This window comes from Prunus avium, chromosome 8 (genome assembly GCF_965620075.1).
Source record: "Prunus avium chromosome 8, drPruAviu1.hap1.1, whole genome shotgun sequence".
NCBI classification, from domain to species: domain Eukaryota; kingdom Viridiplantae; phylum Streptophyta; class Magnoliopsida; order Rosales; family Rosaceae; genus Prunus; species Prunus avium.
Genome location: NC_142291.1, coordinates 5,847,424 through 5,869,867, shown reverse-complemented (window position 1 = coordinate 5,869,867; position 22,444 = coordinate 5,847,424). Strand labels below are relative to the sequence as shown.

General features: G+C 39.6%; 1 protein-coding gene and 2 pseudogenes across 9 annotated transcripts in view; 1 reads left to right on the top strand and 2 right to left on the bottom strand.

The window, feature by feature from the left end:
* Positions 1–2,942: 2,942 nt before the first annotated feature.
* LOC148291211 (uncharacterized) lies at positions 2,943–12,523 on the bottom strand (annotated as a pseudogene). Its single transcript, XR_015826046.1, has 6 exons — positions 11,976–12,523; positions 9,919–9,984; positions 8,163–9,778; positions 5,161–5,375; positions 4,202–4,265; positions 2,943–3,147 (listed from the first exon to the last, which is right to left on the bottom strand). The product of XR_015826046.1 is annotated as an uncharacterized LOC148291211 (transcript).
* Positions 12,524–13,639: 1,116 nt separating this feature from the next.
* Positions 13,640–14,651, top strand: LOC110761538 (uncharacterized; annotated as a pseudogene). The gene is made up of 2 exons (XR_015826048.1): positions 13,640–14,209; positions 14,556–14,651. The product of XR_015826048.1 is annotated as an uncharacterized LOC110761538 (transcript).
* A 932-nt stretch (positions 14,652–15,583) lies between these two features.
* Positions 15,584–22,444, bottom strand: part of LOC110761536 (TMV resistance protein N-like) — an 89,825-nt gene continuing 82,964 nt past the window's right edge. For 2 of the 7 annotated variants that reach the window (XM_088244966.1, XM_088244965.1), the window contains exons 2-7: positions 20,026–20,565; positions 18,874–19,948; positions 18,476–18,751; positions 17,279–18,364; positions 16,270–17,202; positions 15,584–16,161 (exon numbers count right to left, since the gene is read on the bottom strand). In XM_088244966.1, the coding sequence (XP_088101092.1) occupies positions 16,291–17,202; positions 17,279–18,364; positions 18,476–18,751; positions 18,874–19,948; positions 20,026–20,537 (3,861 nt within the window). In that variant the 5' untranslated portion in view covers positions 20,538–20,565 and the 3' untranslated portion in view covers positions 15,584–16,161; positions 16,270–16,290. Of the gene's footprint in view, positions 16,162–16,269; positions 17,203–17,278; positions 18,365–18,475; positions 18,752–18,873; positions 19,949–20,025; positions 20,923–22,444 lie in introns of those variants that run through there. The other 5 variants (XR_015826042.1, XM_088244967.1, XM_021964021.2 and 2 more) reach the window with 5 other exon arrangements.

Here is a 22,444-nt window from a genome sequence, read left to right as displayed (position 1 = left end):
ATTTGGACCCAACACTCACACAACAAAACATCTTCCATTGTGCTCCATGCCCCAACACCATCGATAGAAGAAGCCATAAAGATGATAAAGAAAAATAAACCTTGAAAGTGAATAAAATGTTGAGTAAAAAGTGAATAATAGTACAAGTAGAAGAAAATGTATGAGGATTTGGTGTTGAAAGTGAACAGTAGTGGTAGGTATTTATAGAAAAAAATTCCAGTATTTTTGTGTATTTTTTTTTTTAAAATTTCAGATTTTTTTTCTTCATATTTTTATAGCAAAAATATAGGCTGCCGTTGGATTGGAGAGAGAAAGGAGATCGGAGCGCCCAAACGACGCCACCTATCCCAGAGCCGTTGGGCGCGCGCAGGGCTGACGTCATCGATGACGTCAGCACACGCAACTTAAATTTTTTTACCGTTGGCGCGTGCATTGCTCCCCCCGAGTTTTGTATCTGGGGCTGGACCTGCCCTCGGGCCAGCCGGACTTCGTGGCCCCCAAAAGCAACTCGGGCTAACTCTTGCTGCTAGAGGCCCTTTTTCTCCCAAACCCCCCCTAGCCTCAGTCCAAAACCCACTGTTGGACTTGCTCTTAGAGGAGGTGTTGTTCCCTCCGTTTGTTTGTATTTACTTCCTGCTTGCTTTCCAATGAATTATCGTCTTGACCAAAAAGAAAAAAAAAAACCCATATTTGAGTTGGCTACAGGCACAGGGCACAATTGGCTGGCTTCAACAGCAGTCTTGTTATTATAAACTACATATATGTAATTGAATGCAGAAAAAATATATTACAACATGTTCTATTTATGAGTGATTGCAGCAAAGTAAATTAAACAAAAGACTATTTTCTTTTCTTTTGGTGATGTATTTAAATAGTAAGGATGATATGTCCGTAACTAGGGTCATCATTTGGCTCGCGGCCCGCTGGCCGAAGTGGGTAGTCCGGTTCGATAATTAGGTTCACTCGGCCTAGCCCGTTCTAAGGTTGAGTAGAGTTTGGGTTTAAGTTTTGAAACCTCCGGTCTGCCCTCAGCCTGGCCCAACAAGGCCCATCCATAGCATGATCCGCCCCGAGTAGGCCTGCTCATTACTCCATTTACTTAAGTTTACAATGTAAATAAAGAAGTACCCCCCATTTGGATTCAATTAAAAATACTAGAAAATCAAATCCCCAACAAATCAAAATATGGAAATCTAGTTTTAGTATAAGAAAGATATAGTTTATACCAATATTGATATCCCAATAAGTCAATGTATATTTTATATTAAAATCTCATAAAATCGTGTTTGATTATTTAAGATATAAGGAATATAAACCGACAAAACTATCATTGAAAACATTAGTATTTCGAAAATCCATTTTTCATAATTAGTCATATTTTGATAGTAAACTGTTTTTCAAGTATGATATGTAGTAATTGCTGTTATTATTTCCTGGATTAGAAGCGGAGATAAGCTTTACATAGTGATATTCGTTATTTGTGAATTATATGTAGAATTAGCTCTTCCAATAGGATCTTCTGATGAGGTTCATAAACTGCAGGTGTTAAAATATTTGTGCTCTCATCGATCTATGCTCTACTTGGATGCCATGTTTCATAGGTTGTGTGGTACACGCCTCTCTATCGTGCAATGAGGTAAATATTTAAAGAGAGATTTGTTTCTAGTTTCCAGATAAATATAGGATTTGTAGTTCATCATTTGGAGTTTACAGAGAATCTGCTTGTTAGAATAGAATAGAACTTTTGGCACTTTAGAGAAATATTTGACTGAAATATCATGGATCCTAGATCTAAGACAACCTAGGATTTTTGGAATGACGATGAAGGAACCATATACAAAAGTATAAGCATCTGCATGTCTCACAAAATGATCCTTATCTTCACTGCTTGCGCTGATTGTTGAGGGGTACTTTGTCCACCTTGCAGGACAGATAGCTCCTCCAATTGTCTTTAATGGGAAATCATTGATGTAAGTTCTACCCTTTACTGTTTTTTTTTGTGTGTTTTCGTTATTTTGTTTGTTTCTTGAGTATAATATTCTCTAGTCAGTTGGTTGACCAATGAAAATTTAGCATGGAAATTACCACTAAGTTAAAGTACATTTTGACAAGCCATCCGTGAAAGGAAATGATTTGCCTTAGACCATCTCCAACCCAATGGGTGGAAACCCAAATTATAGGATTTGAGTCCAAAAAACTTCTCCAACCCATGTATTTGGACGGGTGGAAATTTGAGAAATTTCGAATTTGGACTGGAATTCCACCCAAACTATTGCCTGGACTGATAATGTTTGTGGGCCCCAAATCTGCTTTTTCTTCTTTGTTTTTTACTTGGAAGCCCACGTGAACAACAAAAAGTGCTGGCCCTATGTGAGTTTTGCAACAAGCTGCCCATTTGATTGAATCCCAACGGCTACTTTTTCAAAATTATGTTGTGCTTATTTTAATCACGAGTATTAAATATCACAAAAACTTGTATTAAAAAAAAGGGCTTGTCCAATATAGATCCCTACATTTTCTATTTCCTAGACATATACCCATCATTTTATAAAACTATGTATAAAACCCAATTTCAAATTTAAATGACTAGTAGGATATAAGAGGTCATAGTATTCCTTTATTTTTACATCGTTGCCACCAAACTTCATATTTTATTTATAATTTATTTCAAGCATTTCATTAACTGTCATAATTGTAATTAACATTCCCTATTAATAGCATATCAATCACCCCATTTCTTTTGGTTGTCATTGACAGGACCCGACCCAAATTCCACTTTGGAATCCGAGCCGGACCCTGTTTGTGTCCGACACCTGGCAAGTGCCGAGCACCAAAGACCTAATTGCCCTTGTAGTCAACTTTCAACTAAAACTGGGGTTTGACTTTTGCTGAAAAATTCAGCAAGATCTCCCCCGTAGTTAAACCAATCCCAAGATTACACCTGTCAAACATGCATATAAAATATACACCAACTGTCAGCATGCAAATAATTACATTCCAACAGTCAGACATGCAATCTAGGGCAATATCAGAGCTCTACATAGAAGATTACAGGTGTAAAATAATTACACAAGACCCTACGTTGTCAGGAAATGTGGGGGAAGATGGACTCGGCCCGGTGGTGGCGCACTGATGCACGACTACTGCCTGGGGGCGCAAAACATTAAAAAGGGTGAGTGGACCAAAACAAAGCGTTAGAAAATAGTATTAGAACATACTAACCCCTCTGTAAAAACAGTTATAAAACTATATCATTTTCTTATTTATACTAGTACTAAAATCAATGCATTTCTATTTATATTTAAGAGCCAATCATACACTTAATCAAACATTAAGTCTTATATAAATATACGTACAGAAATCAATGCAAGCATGTATATATATATATATATATATATATATAAACAATCACACACTTGATTAAAACATTAAATCCTTGAAAGCATTGAAACCAACTTTTAATCTACCACCAGGTGTACCCATTTATAATTCCGTCAATTCCATATAATCCGTCAATTCCATATAATTCGTCAATTCCATCCTTGTGCCACCGGAGTGACACATCCTAGCAGACCTCGGGAAACACAAGGTCACCCAAGCCGCAATCCTAGCAGATTCAGGGGACACTTGGTCAGCCTGATCCGCAACCCTAGCAGAATTCAGGGGACACTTGGTCGGCCTGATCCGCAATCCTAGCAGAATTCAGGGGACACTTGGTCGGCCTGATCCGCAAATCCTAGCACCACACGGTTCGAGCGTCCCCGAGACTCGTGGGGCTGTGTCAAGCATGCTGACCTACCCGAAGGCAACTGGATGTCCGTCGACATCATTATAACCGAAGGCAACATAATATTATTCCGAAGGCAACTTTATTTCCGAGGCAACATTTATTATACTGAAGGCAACCTTAATAAATCTTGGGTACCTATGGTGGTTTAAAATAAATATATATAAATGATTCTGAAAAAGATTAAAGTTTATAAAACCATTCCTTAAATCTTGCTGCCATTTAATCTGGTAATACCTCAATTCTGACTCTCCAAATCCCTTTAATCATGCTCAACTAGGCAGCATACAAACAAATAGAAATGTTTAAATCTATCTAGTCATGCTAGAAAAACTGTATTCAGTAAAACTTATTCAAGATCAAATAATGAAATTATATTGCATAAATCGTTTATAAAACAAAAAGTCCACTCACAGATACTCTGAGCTAGCTGGACCCTTTGAAGGTCCCTCCTGCGGGTCACCTGGTGCCCGGGTGCCTGTATAACCATCATAATACTTTATTAAAAACTCTGCTCAGTAATATAATATTAAATTAAAAACCCTGACCCCCGGCTCCTAAAAGTGCGTGCATCACTTTAAAAGTCATTCCTATGCCCACATTAGCTTTTCCTCTCAGTGGACACACTTTAGAAGTATCTCGGGACTCAAAAGCGATAAAGTCCCCAAAAGTCAACTCGGGACCCCGTGGGGTCCACGGTTTCAGAATTCTAATCCGATCATTCCTAGAGGTTCCAATAGGCCTAGGACACATGTCCCGAAAGTTTGGTCTTGATCGGACGGTCGGATTGCTCACGATCGCACGATCGGGCAAACGAATGATTTTTCCGTAACATTAACCCTAGGGTTGGCCTTTTCGGAGTATTCGGGACTCCGATTGACGATCCGTCGAATCCTATACGATTATAAAATTACCTAGATCAACATACTCCAGTTTGACTACGATCCAACGGCCCGAACGTATTGAACCCGGAAAACGCACACTATGCGAAATCCGTTCGGGGTTCAAACGTTATCCGAATTGAGATCCGCGAATTCCTACACGCTCGTGAGGACACGAGGATCGTTCTGGGACCAAGAGCGGTCCCTGCTACCTGGCCGCCCACGTGCCGGCCGGAAAATGGGTGTGAATAGTAAATTCCGGCGGCCGGAAAATTTTCAAACCGCCGGCCCAAACTCCTATCCTAGTTAATACACCCTATTTGGAACAACTTTTGTTCTTGGACTATGGCCAAAAAATGAACGGAAGTGACTGAAACGGAGCTCTCAAACTCGGCAGAATTTCAACTCGAAATTTAACCTGTCAAACCTCAAAATCTCTCCAATCCTACCAAACCATCAGCTAGAGCATGAAAATCAGTTGAAAAACCATACCTCATTTGTCCGATTTGGTGGCCGGATGACGACGAACGGAGCCGACGAAATTCTGCAAAAACTGACGCGATTTTCTGGTTTTCTGGGCAGCTTCGTGGCGGCTGAACGGCGGTGCAGGTCTGGGGTGTGGCGGCGAGGTTGGGCTGGTCCGATCTTGGCCAGTTTCGTGCCAGGCAATGAGGTGAGGTGGTGGCTATGGAGGCTTGAAGGAGCTGCTGGAAAAATAAGAAAGAGGGGAGGGGTTTACGCGAGGAAGAAGGGAGAGTGAGGAGAGAGAGAGAAGCAGATTTTTTTAAAAAAAAATCTGATTTTTCCGAAATTACAATTTTAGCCCAATTTCGTAAATAGCTCGTAATTTCTTCGTTACAAGTCCGATTCAAGTCTACTACGTGTCTACGGACTCGTTTCGTCGCGCTCTATGCAATGGTACAAGTGGATTTTCCAAATTCTTTCTCGGTCAAAAAGTCAACTTAAAACCTAATAAATTATTCCGAGGGTAGTTTAGTCTTTTCCTTCCTTAAATTAATAGTTAAATAAATAATAATTAAGGTTTGGGTTGTTACAATCTACCCCCCTTATGAAAATTTCGTCCTCGAAATTTACGTACCTGTCACTCGAAGAGGTAAGTATACTGAGCCAGCACTTGTTCTTCAGGTCCCCAAGTGGCCTCTTCCACATCGTGACTCCTCCACAAGACCTTTACTAGTGGAATCTCTCTAGATCGAAGCAGTTGCATCTTCCGATCCATAATCTGAACAGGTTGCTCCACATAACTTAAATCATCCTTCAACTTTATGGGTTGTTCTTCCAAGACATGGGATGGGTCTGAAATATACTTTCGGAGCATGGATACGTGAAATACGTCATGTAGACGGGAAAGATCTGCTGGAAGTCCAGTCTGTAAGCTACTGGGCCCACACGCTAAACATTCTCATATAGCCCAACATAGTGATGGCTTAGTTTTCCTCGTTTCCCAAATCTCACTATGCCTTTCCAAGGCGATAATCTTAGGAATACCCAACTCCATCATGCTTCCTCAGGGTCTGAAAAAGCAGGAACATGAAATCCCTAGTAATAAGCCTTAACTTAGTCGGAAGTGGTTGCAGCAATCCCAATGAGTACCGTCACTCTGTCTTAACTTGCCGAGAACTAGGCACTTACTGACGTACTCTGCTATCTCTTCCTTCTTAAAAGGCCACCCCTGATATTCCCTCAGAGTATCATACATCTTAGTGCTACTTAGGTGCATGGCAAAAACTGAACAATGGGCCTCCTCGAGAGTCCTCCTTTTTACTGTCTCATCATTCCTTACTGAGTAATCTGTCCTGTCGCTATTCTCAACCTCTAATATCAATGCATAACCTAACGGATCTTGAGACTGGGCTTCAATTATTCGCTCTACTAGCACTGGTCTCACAAGGAGAGTAGCTAACAGTGCTCCCTGATTATCCATACCTAGCCCAACTCTTAATTTCCACAACTCCACCAACAATGGCACATACCTCCCTCGAATATGAACTACTGATCCCGAGGACTTCCTGCTGAGGCCATCCACTACCACATTTGCTCTTCCTAGTTGATGCTCAATACTACAAACATAATCTTTGATTAACTCTAGCCATCTTCTTGACCTCAAATTAAATTCCTTCTGGGTGCCACTATGGCAGTAAAACCTTCCACCAAGCGACGATAATAACCAGCTAACCCAAGGAAACTCCGTATCTTAGTAACATTGGTTGGTCGTGGCCAATTCACTACTGCCTCAACTTTCTGGGGATCCACATAAATACCCTCGGCGAAAAATCACTTGCCCCAAGAAACTCACTCTGTCCAACCGAAACTGACACTAGCTGAACTTGGCATACAGCTGTTTCCGTTTCAAAGTCCTCAGCACACTTTCCAAAAACTGGATGTGCCCCATTTTTTTTTTTACTTTGGAGTATACCAGGGTATCATCTATGAACCTAATCACCAAGTGATCCAAGTAACATCGGACACTTGTTCATGAGATCCATAAACGCAGCTGGAGCAATAGTCAATCCAAAAGGCATCACCAGAAATTCATAGTGCCCATACCTCAACCGAACTGCTTTCTTAGGCATATTCTCCTCTCTAATACGTAGTTGATGATAACCTGACCTCAAACCAATCTTAGAAAATACCTTGGCACCCTTAAGCTGATCAAACAGATCATCTATCTATGGCAATGAATACCGGTTCCTTACTGTGACCTTATTCAACTGCCTGTAGTCACTAGACAATCTCATGGTGCCATCCTTCTTCCCAACAATAATACTGGAGCACCCCATGGAGAGAAACTGGGTTGGATGAGACCCTTATTCACCATTTCCTATAACTAAGTCCTTAACTCCCTTAACTCTGCTGGGGCCTTTCTGTACAGCGCCTGAGAAGTGGGGTTCGTACTCGGAATGAGCTCAATAGTGGACTCAATCTCTCGGTGAGGTGGTAAACCTTGAGATCCTCCGAAATCATATCTGGCAATTCAAGTACCACTGGAATATCCTTCAACCTCAATCAATTATCCTGGGTGTCGCTAATATGCGCCAAATTCCCTGAACATCTTTTCCTGAGCAACCGTCCTGCCGTCATAACTGAAATGAGGCAAGATGGAAGGACAATGTGCTCATCATAAGATGTCACCTCAGGTTGTCTGGGACTACATAATCTAACCTCTTTCCGAAAACAATCTATGAAGACATGGTGCTTGGCTAACCAAACTATCCCCAAAATGACATCCAAGTCAACCGTGTCTAGGGGAATCAAATTCGCCTCTAGAAACATGTCTCCTCCTGGCCCCATACCATCTTTATACAGCGTACCAACCATAAAGGTCTCTCCTGTAGATACAGACATTACTAGCTCGTTCCGTAGAGCTGAGAGTCTCGCGTCGGCGTTGTGGGCAAAACTAGGTGTGACAAGTGAATGCGTAGCCCCACAGTCATTTAAAACTCTAGCAAAAATCTTGAAAATTGGTAAAATACCTGTTCTCGCGTCGGGTGATGTCTGTGCCTCCCGCTGCGACAAATTGTATAGTCTACCCAAAGCCCTAGAACGTCCACCTCGTTCCCTCTGCTGTCGACTGCCTCTGTTGGCTACACTGGTCTGGGCCCCTCCGCTAGACGAGGCCCCTAACAACTGTGGTGTCCCCTGTGTCGATGTAACTGTCATCTCTCCGCCTTGAGAGCGCATCGGGCACTCCCTCCGGAAATGTCCGGCTTGCCCACAATGGTAGCATCCTGTAGCGCCTTGTTGGCAAGGCCCGGAATGGTACCTGCCACACTCTGTGCACAGATAACGACTCCTTCTGCTAGAACCTGACGGCAACTGTCTCCCAGCACTTCTAGCTGTACCACCTCCAGAGCGGTTCCCAAAACTATCACTCGGGTTAGACCCTCCGCTGGAACCTACTCTCGGTCGAAAACCTCCATGACTGCGGCCACTAGATGATCCCGAACTGAAACTGCCCCTTTTTTATGACCCCTGACTGGGACCACCCTCCTCAAACTGTCGCCTGCGGGAATTACCCCGCCCTTGAACCATCATCTGGCTGCTCTCGATTAGTGAGGCTGTCATAACCAAATCTGCAAACTTATTCAGCCGCTGATTAATCAAAATATCTCTGACGGAAGCCCTCAAGCCTCTGGTGAACAATTGACACTTCTTTCTTTCATCTGCTACTAGGGGAACACAATACTTGGATAACTCATGGAACTTCTTTTCATACTCCATTACTGTCATCCCTCTCTGTTTCAGCTGCAAAAACTCTTCCAACTTCATATTCTGATATGCGAGTGGATAGAACTGCGTATTAAACTCTGATCTAAAAATTGGCCATGTAATATCTGACGGATCTTGGTATCGCCTCCTAACCGTCTCCCACCAATGTCTAGCCTTCCTAGCCAAAAAGGAAGTGGCTAGGGACACTCTGTAATCTTGTGGGACGGCCATCACCTCCAAAATCCACTCCATCCTCTCTATCCACTCCTCGGCAACAGTTGGGTCACCCTCCCCATCAAAGTCGGTGGCCCCTATCCTTGTAGCCTGATCTACGTAGCTCAAAGAAAGATCTCTAGATTGCCCAGTTCTGGATAGAGCTTGAGTCAATAACTCCAAAGTCTGCGAGAAACTGGTATCTCCTGACGATGTGGGCACCACAGGTATGGTCCCTGCTGGGCCTCCAACAATTAACTGCTCTACCGGTTCAAGTACCGGTGGCGGAATAGGGAATTCTTCTGGCTCTGCCTGGGGATCCTGTTCCCCGAATCGGGACGGCTGTCTAGTCCCTCTCCTAGTGCCACCACGTTTTGGGCCCATTATTGCTGTCAAAAGGAACAGAACTCGTTAAAATCAAGATGCACATAAAGTGCGGAGTCTACAGGAAGTTAACCTAATGCTCTGATACCAAGTTGACAGGACCCGACCCAAATTCCACTTTGGAATCCGAGCCGGACCCTGTTTGTGTCCGACACCTGGCAAGTGCCGAGCACCAAAGACCTAATTGCCCTTGTAGTCAACTTTCAACTAAAACTGGGGTTTGACTTTTGCTGAAAAATTCAGCAAGATCTCCCCCGTAGTTAAACCAATCCCAAGATTACACCTGTCAAACATGCATATAAAATATACACCAACTGTCAGCATGCAAATAATTACATTCCAACAGTCAGACATGCAATCTAGGGCAATATCAGAGCTCTACATAGAAGATTACAGGTGTAAAATAATTACACAAGACCCTACGTTGTCAGGAAATGTGGGGGAAGATGGACTCGGCCCGGTGGTGGCGCACTGATGCACGACTACTGCCTGGGGGCGCAAAACATTAAAAAGGGTGAGTGGACCAAAACAAAGCGTTAGAAAATAGTATTAGAACATACTAACCCCTCTGTAAAAACAGTTATAAAACTATATCATTTTCTTATTTATACTAGTACTAAAATCAATGCATTTCTATTTATATTTAAGAGCCAATCATACACTTAATCAAACATTAAGTCTTATATAAATATACGTACAGAAATCAATGCAAGCATGTATATATATATATATATATATATAAACAATCACACACTTGATTAAAACATTAAATCCTTGAAAGCATTGAAACCAACTTTTAATCTACCACCAGGTGTACCCATTTATAATTCCGTCAATTCCATATAATCCGTCAATTCCATCCTTGTGCCACCAGAGTGACACATCCTAGCAGACCTCGGGAAACACAAGGTCACCCAAGCCGCAATCCTAGCAGATTCAGGGGACACTTGGTCAGCCTGATCCGCAACCCTAGCAGAATTCAGGGGACACTTGGTCGGCCTGATCCGCAATCCTAGCAGAATTCAGGGGACACTTGGTCGGCCTGATCCGCAAATCCTAGCACCACACGGTTCGAGCGTCCCCGAGACTCGTGGGGCTGTGTCAAGCATGCTGACCTACCCGAAGGCAACTGGATGTCCGTCGACATCATTATAACCGAAGGCAACATAATATTATTCCGAAGGCAACTTTATTTCCGAGGCAACATTTATTATACTGAAGGCAACCTTAATAAATCTTGGGTACCTATGGTGGTTTAAAATAAATATATATAAATGATTCTGAAAAAGATTAAAGTTTATAAAACCATTCCTTAAATCTTGCTGCCATTTAATCTGGTAATACCTCAATTCTGACTCTCCAAATCCCTTTAATCATGCTCAACTAGGCAGCATACAAACAAATAGAAATGTTTAAATCTATCTAGTCATGCTAGAAAAACTGTATTCAGTAAAACTTATTCAAGATCAAATAATGAAATTATATTGCATAAATCGTTTATAAAACAAAAAGTCCACTCACAGATACTCTGAGCTAGCTGGACCCTTTGAAGGTCCCTCCTGCGGGTCACCTGGTGCCCGGGTGCCTGTATAACCATCATAATACTTTATTAAAAACTCTGCTCAGTAATATAATATTAAATTAAAAACCCTGACCCCCGGCTCCTAAAAGTGCGTGCATCACTTTAAAAGTCATTCCTATGCCCACATTAGCTTTTCCTCTCAGTGGACACACTTTAGAAGTATCTCGGGACTCAAAAGCGATAAAGTCCCCAAAAGTCAACTCGGGACCCCGTGGGGTCCACGGTTTCAGAATTCTAATCCGATCATTCCTAGAGGTTCCAATAGGCCTAGGACACATGTCCCGAAAGTTTGGTCTTGATCGGACGGTCGGATTGCTCACGATCGCACGATCGGGCAAACGAATGATTTTTCCGTAACATTAACCCTAGGGTTGGCCTTTTCGGAGTATTCGGGACTCCGATTGACGATCCGTCGAATCCTATACGATTATAAAATTACCTAGATCAACATACTCCAGTTTGACTACGATCCAACGGCCCGAACGTATTGAACCCGGAAAACGCACACTATGCGAAATCCGTTCGGGGTTCAAACGTTATCCGAATTGAGATCCGCGAATTCCTACACGCTCGTGAGGACACGAGGATCGTTCTGGGACCAAGAGCGGTCCCTGCTACCTGGCCGCCCACGTGCCGGCCGGAAAATGGGTGTGAATAGTAAATTCCGGCGGCCGGAAAATTTTCAAACCGCCGGCCCAAACTCCTATCCTAGGTAATACACCCTATTTGGAACAACTTTTGTTCTTGGACTATGGCCAAAAAATGAACGGAAGTGACTGAAACGGAGCTCTCAAACTCGGCAGAATTTCAACTCGAAATTTAACCTGTCAAACCTCAAAATCTCTCCAATCCTACCAAACCATCAGCTAGAGCATGAAAATCAGTTGAAAAACCATACCTCATTTGTCCGATTTGGTGGCCGGATGACGACGAACGGAGCCGACGAAATTCTGCAAAAACTGACGCGATTTTCTGGTTTTCTGGGCAGCTTCGTGGCGGCTGAACGGCGGTGCAGGTCTGGGGTGTGGCGGCGAGGTTGGGCTGGTCCGATCTTGGCCAGTTTCGTGCCAGGCAATGAGGTGAGGTGGTGGCTATGGAGGCTTGAAGGAGCTGCTGGAAAAATAAGAAAGAGGGGAGGGGTTTACGCGAGGAAGAAGGGAGAGTGAGGAGAGAGAGAGAAGCAGATTTTTTTTAAAAAAAATCTGATTTTTCCGAAATTACAATTTTAGCCCAATTTCGTAAATAGCTCGTAATTTCTTCGTTACAAGTCCGATTCAAGTCTACTACGTGTCTACGGACTCGTTTCGTCGCGCTCTATGCAATGGTACAAGTGGATTTTCCAAATTCTTTCTCGGTCAAAAAGTCAACTTAAAACCTAATAAATTATTCCGAGGGTAGTTTAGTCTTTTCCTTCCTTAAATTAATAGTTAAATAAATAATAATTAAGGTTTGGGTTGTTACAGTCATTCCCTCTCACATACCGCCCCCTAAAATTGCAAACCAAAAAAAATATCTGTAAATTACATATCCAATAATGTACCTATAAAAAAATATAAATATAAATATATACATATAAAATATAAATATATTATTTAAATAAAATATAGGTATATTATTTACCAATTTTTTTTTTAAAAAAAAAACTAAGTCAGTTACTTTGTAATTGAAATTTCCGTACATTTTTCATAAATTAAAAATAGGTACACAATAATTTATAGAAAATATAGGTACATTATTTACCCATAGGTAAATTATTTTACAATATACCTATAAATGTGTATAGGTACATTATTTGGAGAGGAAAAATAGGTTCATTTAAAAAAATACATACATTGTTTTACTAGGTATATTATTAGAGGAAAAAAATAGGCACATTATTTGGAGAGAAAAAATAGGTTCATTTAAAAAAATTGTTTTTCATAAAACAAATAATAGGTACTTTATTCAGAGAAAAAAGCGTACATAATTTAGAGAAAAAAAAAATAGGTACATTATTTAGAGAAAAAATAGGTTCATTTAAAAAAAAAGTTTTTCATAAAACAAACAATAAATAGATTATCAAAATATTTTTCAACATAATTAGAATGTACACTATTATTCATAAAACTATAATAAAATAGATTACTAGTAGTATAATTCATAAAAGGAAAACAACAACACAAATTTATTTAATAAACCAAAACGTTTTTTTTTTGTCATAAAATAAACCAAAACTTTTCTAATATGTTAATGTTGAATTTAATATTTAATTTCAAATAAGTTTCTAAATTAATTCCTACATCCATTACAACCATTTCAAGATCTTTCCAAATTCAACGTGTGTCATTAGTTACACCTCCATATAACACGTTAACTTGTAAATACGGGTAGTTTTGGAATCCGAAAAATAGAATAAATCAGATTTTAAGCTAGATTAGGTAACTTGCTTACTTGGATCCTAGTCAGCGGGTTTTACTTGAAAAAATTGGGTATTTTAAATAGAAAAATAAAGGAAAGGGTTGTAGGTGATTACAAATGAATTTTATGGGTCTAAGCTCAATTTACTATAAAAAAAATCACAAAAGCGAAATAGAGAATTTTGGTGGTAAAGCCGCTTATTTTCCAATCAGCACCGAAGCGAACCGCCTGCTCTGGATATTGTTGTGCGCGTTTACCTCTTTATGCTTTGCGGGGCCTCCGATCTTCGTCTCCAAGCACAAAATCTATAAATAGCACAACACAAAACTCGGATTCATATTCACAGAAAGGAAATCAAAACCCAGAAACAAAGATGGACGACAAAGAAGATACCAACAGAGTCGGCAAAATCGAGGAATCGGACCCGAAACCCGACAGGTCATCCTGGAACCCGAATCCGAATCCTAAAACCGCGAGGACGAAGGTTCCAGAAGTGGAGGTCTACTTGTATCGGCGAGGCAAAGCCCGATCGACACGTTCAGGACGAGCGTCGGGGGTTGGGACCAGAACCAGTTGGAGGTCCGAGACATTCTCGACAAGTACGGCTTCAAATCGCTTTGCACTTTCAATACCGGGTCGGGTCGCAGCGTTCCGATCCGGTTTAACCCCAGGAACGGCAGGTCTATGCTGGCTTATAAAGATGGATCTACGGTTCATATTGATGGAGAGCCCAAGGTACTTCATTTCTATATCTTTTTTTATTATTATTATTATTTTTTTTTTTTAATGAAAACCCAATTAGTGAAATTAATCGACGTAAGTTTCTATTTGGTTGCCGAGAAAATTTGGTTGCATTGGGTAGAAATAAATGTAACTTTAATGTGGTCTCATAAGAGATACTGAGTTTGAGTGTGAGATAGAGAAGTGTTTATATTTAAAGGAATGCTCGGCAGGTGGACTTACAATTTATTTGCTACAAGATTCTTTGATATGCATTATGTTGCAGACAGCGGAATGTTGCAGTGACATGTGATATGTTATTTGGTGCTAGTTTTCCAACTTAATTCTTCTCTGAATGCAGGATTCCTTGATCCAACCGGTGACAAAAATCTTGCTTGGAGTAGCTGTTATAACCGTCTTGGGAGAAATTTTTATATGTTCCAGGTAGGACATGTGGAATTATTGTCCAACTTACTGCATTTCTTTTTATGACATCTGGCGGGCTGTATTGGAAATATTCCATATGTCCTTCGTCTATTGGATGGTACACCAGTCACGTGGTGTACCTGGAACACCCAAAAATTACTCGGTTTTGAGAGATCCTCCACAGTGGGTCCAAAAATTGAACATTTCTGGTGGTAATAGTTTTTACTCGGATGAGGATGAGAACCGGAGATTTGCTGAAAAAGTATGCTTTCCCTTGTAAGGCCTTTTTGTTTCTCAAATTTTGTTAAAAAGAATTTGATTCATTATCAACTGAATTTTGAGGATGAAGCAAGTGATGCTCATCTGGACGTCGTCATAACTGAAATTGGCGACAAGTTGCACTGAAAGATAAATTGATTAGCAACAAACTTAAATTGGGTCTGAAATTCCAAACCTCGGAAACAACATTCCTAAGATCATCTTATTGGAACATTAAGATTCAAAACAATAGATTGATAAATGGGTGATTATCAACGGATGCATTATATAAAATGCATCCAGACGGTAATTAACTGGTTTATAAATAGTTACATTATTTTTCAATTTTTTTTCGGTTCGGCTTAATTACACTGGATTTTTCAATTAACTGGTTTGAATTACACTGGATGTTTGCTCGGCTCTGCTTAATTGGGTTGTGTGTGTTGCATAATGCCTTTTAGCCTAGTTGTTCCTTTTAAGAACGTATCTATAGCTCACAATACATCTTAATTTTTTGTGACTTTAATATACACTATAGCAAATGTAGTAATGTCAGTTTTCTTATAGCTCTACAATAATGTCAGTCTTCTTATAGCTCAAGAATGATTTCCCTAGCGTGAAAATGTCATCCTCTGCTTTCGTGGAAATGTGAGTACATACATTTTGACTAGATTGACACCTACTACTCATTCATAAATCATGTGGTACCTCATAAATCCAGTTCTCCAAATATTTTAATAACGAAAGTTATTATAGTTTGTTTATTTCAAGATACAACTAGCACTGCCCAATTCTACTCAACATATTGACCACGGGGAAAAATTGTCGTCTCAGACGACGCTCACTTATACGACAGCTTAATGAACGTCTTAGAATTCCATTTTGTTACATAAGGTAATTTAAAACTTAGATACGCTAATATAAGAGAAGACTGCATAATTGAAGGAGATTGCACAAACTATCAAGGAGATGAAGTGAAGCAGACAAAGTAGGAATCCTGACAAAGCAATTGATCAGTTGCAGATAAGAATCAATTGTGTCAATAAGCTAAGCTTATGATTGAAAATTCTTGTTGGCTTATTCTATCCTGCACACAACAGAATAGAGCAGTTGAAATAGTCACGTAAGTTATGTCAATAGGAATCAAACCATTATAACAAAGCTAGGTCTAATGAGCTTGTAGATCTTGAGGTGCAAATTTCATGCGAACCTGGCCAATAAGCACGCAACTACTTCTGATCAGCTCCATTATAACAAAGCTAGGTCTAATGAGCTTGTATATACTACATGATGAGAGAGAGAGAGAGAGAGAGGAATTGTCATGCACGAAACAATAAGTGATGAATCTAATGGTAAATGTATGGCTAGAAAAGATAGTGAAGGGAACTTACTAATATCAATTGTAACCGTCATTAGCCTTTCAAGTATTTATGTGCAGACATTTGAGGAGGAGGAGTTTTTAACAAAGTTGGCAAAAATTTAGCTGCTCTTTTAAGAATCACAGTTTTTATTAAATTTTTCAACAATAGCTCAAAATAAGAGGGTGCAAGGCCTAAGTAGGAAATCAAAGTGGTTACCCTCCAAATCAAAAGTCCTATGCACCCCCATTGTTCGCTAGTGTTGAAAGATTTGATAAAAACTGCAGTTGTTAAAAAGAGGGAGAAAATCTTTACAAGTTTTGTTAAAAACCATTTGGAAAGAGCATAGCTTTGGCGGCAGAGAGATTTTTGGTGAGAGCTTGCACTTGCATCAGCTGAATTGTGAGGAGAAGTAGCTTTTGTGCTGATGTTGATGGAGTGGTTCATCATCATGATTTGGTTGAGTTCTTCCACGTCTTGCTTGTGCACCAAACGGAACCCACACTTCTTTATACCCTTCTTTATACCCTTCTTGCTTTTGCAATATTTTTTGGATGATGGGGACGGAGTACGTTTCTCATAAAAAGTATGGAATGAAATCTTCATCTGACTGCATTCTTTGTCGACTACATAATGATATACACAAGATACCCAAAGGTGAGGTGACACAAGATGGCCTTTCCTAGTGTCATAACAATACGAAGGGGCACCTTTTCCTAGGCGACATTCAAATTGAAAAGAGGTAAGAAAGTCATGAGGTGGATTTGGGTGATCTTCTTCTTCAAAGACAGCACATAAAGCAATCCAAATCTTCGTGGTACATGGAGGTAGCTTCACAATTAAGGAATCTCCTACACTTTGATTATTGAACCACTCTGGAATTCTACTTCCAGGTATTACAAATTGGAAAGCGGGAATTCTACTTCCACGTGTTATTATTGAACCACTCTGGAATTCTTCCTGTACCTATAATGTGGTTAGTAACTTGATTATTTATTATTATTGTAGGAAACAAAGAGAGACAGAGAGACAGAAAGAGAACCTGAAGGAATCTCCAATGCAGAGCAATCCAGAGCATTCCAAGTATTATACTATCATCGCAACCATCATTCTCAACCAATCCAGAGCAATTCAAACAACTCAACGTGACACCATTTCTTCCGTTTTTTATGCTCAACTTTGGCAACATTGTTAAGGAAGTGCAATCGTCTGTGTATATTCTAATAGCGCGGAAGTTTTCATTAACAGCCAATCCAAAGCGGAAATCGGGCAATTGTTGAAGCCTTTTGCACTCCTTCACCCAAAATGACCAAAGCTTAGGAAGACATCCAATGCTTGCAGGAAGGCTAATAAAATTGTTTCGACTAAGGTCTAATTGTTCTAAAGAGGACAAGCAGCCAATATCAACGGGAATATCCCCTTCACAAAGCTCACAATCACTCAGATCCAATTCTTTCAAAGACCACAAACCATGTAGCGAACCCAAGACAAAAGCCTTTCTTTGAAGGCCCCACCAAAACCTTGATTTATTACGCTCTAATTTACATTTCGACATATGCCAGCGCCAACCTCCATAGGAGTAGGAGAATGACTTTGAATTATTAGGCTCAGACATCACTAAATGGCCCATCTCCTGCCTGTTTTTTTGGGGTTTATCATTGTATGAGCATCCATCCGCATAGAGCACTTCAAGAGACTTCAAATTACAAATTTCGCTCGGAAGACCAAAGAGATTTTTACAATTGCTTACATCCAGAAAAGTAAGGCCAACAAGATGTCCAATTGATGAGGGTAATTTCTCAATGGGCGTCCCACTCAAAATAAGCATTGACAAATTTTCCATTTGTCCTGAAAATTCTGGAATCTTTTCCAGTTTTGAGCAATCCTCAACACCGAAATATATAAGAGAATCCATTTCTACCTCCCTTGGAAGACTCTTAACACTTTTGCATTTCTTTAGAATTAAATGTGTAAGCCATTTGAGAAATGCAATGGACGGGTGAATCTCAACTAAATTCTCACACCCTTCAAGATTCAACACCTTGAGTTTTGGAATGCCAGTGAAATTTAGGGTTGTTGCCAAGTTTCGAGAGCAACTAAGGTCCATGTATGTCAAATTGGGCAAGTCCTATACAATATTACATGAAAAATAGTAGAATATATAATTAGCAACTGAAAAACCTAAACTTTTTTTTTTCTTCAAAAAATTTGTAATGTAGCATATGGTCAGTAATCTTACAATTCTTTCATCCCATAGCCGAACTAGTTTGCTGTCCTGCATCTCAAGTGAAACAAGTTTATTCGGTTGAAAATTTGATGGGAGATATTTGGAAGAATACCGATTCCATTTCATAATTCTTAAGCAATTAGGAAGAATTCTGGGGATTGAGGAAATGATCACATTATCAACTTCAAGAAATTTCAGGTTAATCATCTTAGAGAATGCTTCACAATTCCAATCCGCCTTTTCAAGTTTTGCCATCCTTAAGGCGATGCCTTGAATTTTGTCAGTTACCTGTAATAAATATAGTAAAGGAAAAGTTAATTCTACATTTAAGACTAATGTTGAGTTAAAAAGAAATCATATTTTCTTATAAAAAAAATAAAAAAATTGGTATTATCTACATAACTTCTTACCGTATTGTTTATTAGTACATGAATGATGTCATTAGGATGATACAATCGACTGCGTCTACCAGGCTCTTTAGGAGACTCTTGACGAACAATTTCAAATGCCATTACTTGTATCAAATCATGCATCCCAACGATGTTGTTGTCGTTTGAAATATCAATGGTTAGGAGCGACTTCTCAACCAGAGCATTTATCCCACCACAACTGTCACAACTGTCTAGTATTTCAATTACTTTATTCTTGTCCTTCCCCTTGAGGAAAAATGCAACATTAAGAAATATATTCTTGTTCATCTCATCTAGTCTCTCAAAACTGATTTTGAGCAAATCGAAAATTTTTGGCTCAGGAATTTTCCGTAGCTTATCCAATTCATTTTTCCATTCATCTCGATCTCTCTTATACACAGAGCCTCCCAAAATTCTAAGAGCTAATGGAAGGCCTCCAGCATAATTTACAAAGCACTTGGACAATTCCCAAAAACCTTCCTCAGGCTCAAATTTTTTAAAGGCGTTCAGACTAAAGAGCTCAAGAGCCTCATCATCACCTAATCTCTCTACCTTATATGATATCTCCACATCATGCTTTTTAACCAACCGTTCATCTCTAGTTGTAATGATGATTATACTCCCCTTACCAAACCAATCCTTTTCCTTAGCAAATTTCTCTAGTTGGCTTGATGCATTCACATCATCAAGAATGAGAAGAACCTTTTTATTACATAAGCAACTCTTAATGAAATAGGTCCCCCACTGTTCATCCCAAACTTTAGTAATCTGTTCCTTCAAAATCGGGGAAAGCAGCTGTCTTTGTAGATCAACAAGACGATTAGCAAGAAAGCAGCTAACTTCAAAATGAATAGAAATGCTTTCATAAACAAGCCTAGCAATGGTTGTCTTGCCAATGCCTCCCATCCCCCATATCCCTACAAAGCGAACATCATCTGTAGGATCTAAAAGCAAATCTATTTGCTCACGTGTAAACTTAATTCCAACTAACTCTGTGGAATCTAACAGTTTGAATATGCGATGCACTTTCCCCCACACCCATTCAACAATCTGTTCAATGAGCTTTCTTTCACACCTACAAGGAAGAACCATGACTAAGTCAAAAGTATAAGCCATAGATATAACCCAAGTATATATGGAGAAGTTGCTTACTGATTCTTTGAATCCAACCCAGATAAATTGGCAACTTCTGTTAAAGCAGCTCTCCAGCGCTTCACCTTTTCTATGTCTTCCCTAAACCTTTTCTCATGCTCAGCGAACGCCCCTGCAAAACTGCCGCTTTGTTTTCGCACAACGGAGGGATCCACATTATAAAACACTGGCAGAACTGTGCCGTTGGATTTCATGCATTGGAGAATCTTTGTAAGTTCATCCAAGCACCAGGAAGAAGAAGCATAGTTTTGCGAGAGAACAACGATTGCAAGCCTTGATTCTTGGATTGCTTTGAAGAGCTCAGAAGAAATGGTTGTCCCTCTCTCAAGCTTTGGATCATCCTTGAATGTTTTAATGCCCCTGTGCTGCAATTCGTGGTATAAATGGGACACAAAGTTATTTCGAGTGTCTACACCCCTGAAACTCAAAAACACATCGTAGTTCCATTGAGGAGGAGCCGACTGATCAGCTGAAGGATGAAAAGCAGAGGCTCTTTGGGAGCTCAACGCCATTGGAAATCTGCTACTGCTGCTGTAAACACTACTCAATGAAACAAGAACTTGGCTAATTAAATATTCAAAAATCCAAACACTCAACTGAATAAATACGAAGATGATCATAAATGGCTTGAAAAATGAAAAAGATTGAAATTGAAATTTGGTAAAATGAAAAATTAATAAACCCGAGGAAAATTACTTGCGTTGAAGGCATATAATGCAGCAGAACAAGTTTCAGAGCAACTGGGTAAATTTAGATAGTCAAACATGGTGTCAATTTGGACCATGTCTACTTCCAATTCAGCAGAGAGAAATTCAACATTAAACGACCAATTTCAACATTAAATCAAAAATACGATGTCATCTCAAATAATGGGTGAACTAAAAAACTCAAATACTTTATCTTTTTTTTTTTTGGTGCAAAGGAGGGCTAACGCCCAAAAAAAGAAACAGCAACTATAAGGGAATTAAACGAGGACTAGCCACATTGCTAGTATCAGCAGCAAGGACAGTACTAAGAAAGGCAGGCTCCGAGTCAAAAATATGAGGTCCAAGAGGGAGATCATAGCTTTTGGTAGCCAGAAGATCAGCAGCACGATTTTGCTCACGGTAGATATGGATAAGAGAGCAAGTCCAATCATCATGAAGCTTCAGATGACAGCAGTTTAGAAGACTAAAAAGAGGATGATCATACATAGGAGCATTCTGAAGGAGGGCCACCACAGAGCTAGCATCACATTCAACTTCCACAACTCTGAAACCCATATTCCAAGCCAACTTGAGGCCCCAAAAAACACCCCACAGTTCAGCCTCTAGGATTGTCCCAACCCCAAGATTCACAGAAAAACCAGAGAGAATTGGTAAGACCAACAATAATAAGCTAACAGCCTCAGAAAAGAGACAGAGAAAGAAAGAGGGAGAGTATTGGCGAGGCGAGCACACGGTTTCTCTTGGGTCAATGATCAGGCCAATTATTTATTTTTATTCTTGGTGTGGTGATAATTTTTTATTTATTTATTTATTTTATTTTATTTTTATTCTTGGTGTGAGAAAAGGCAATTACTTGATATTTCCCTCAGATCAATCAATAATATTCCCAATAAGAAAGGTGAAGGAAATTACCCGAACAACACCCTCCCTAGCTGACAAAACAAGAATATCTGAACAAGAAAAAGAAAGGTGCTTCTTTAATTTCTTCAATGTTCCATTTATGAGTGATTGGAGCAGAGTAAATCAACATACGATTAATCAACAAAAGACTATTTTCTTTTCTTCGGTAATAATCAACTATAGACTTTAATTTCAGGCATTATATTGAGCTTCCAAAATTAAAGTTAATTACGTTGATTTAACCCGAAAAGAAAAAAAATCAACACCCCAAGCACTACGCTCAAATTTATTGGATTTGTCAAGGGAAAAACAACAATTAAGCCAAAATAATATAAGGAGTACTAGGATTTCTCTCAACAAAAAAAAAATTAGGAGTTGTAGATTTATGGTCGCCAGGTATTTCAAGGAGAAAAACAAGAATTTACCCAATTAATAGAACACAACTAGAGGCACAATGGCAGCAAAGGTAAAATTAACAATCTTAAGGGGTGGATACTCAAAATTGAACTTCATTCCAATTGTTATCCTGCGTAGCGTAGCAACTACTTTTTAGTGTATTTAAATTGTTCTGAAATGTTGTCCCTTTACATTGTTCTAGACTTCCCATTCTACTTCTTTAGAGCATCTCCAAGGGAGATGTTAAATGTTAAATGTAAAATTTGAATTTGATGGCTTATGTAGCAATTTGACACTTTGAAAAAAATTGAACTCCACCCGAAATGCCAAATATCATATTATTTTATTATATTTTTAAAAGCAAATTGGCCCATATGATGCATAAGGTTTGAAAAGATAGTAAATTATAGTGGAGT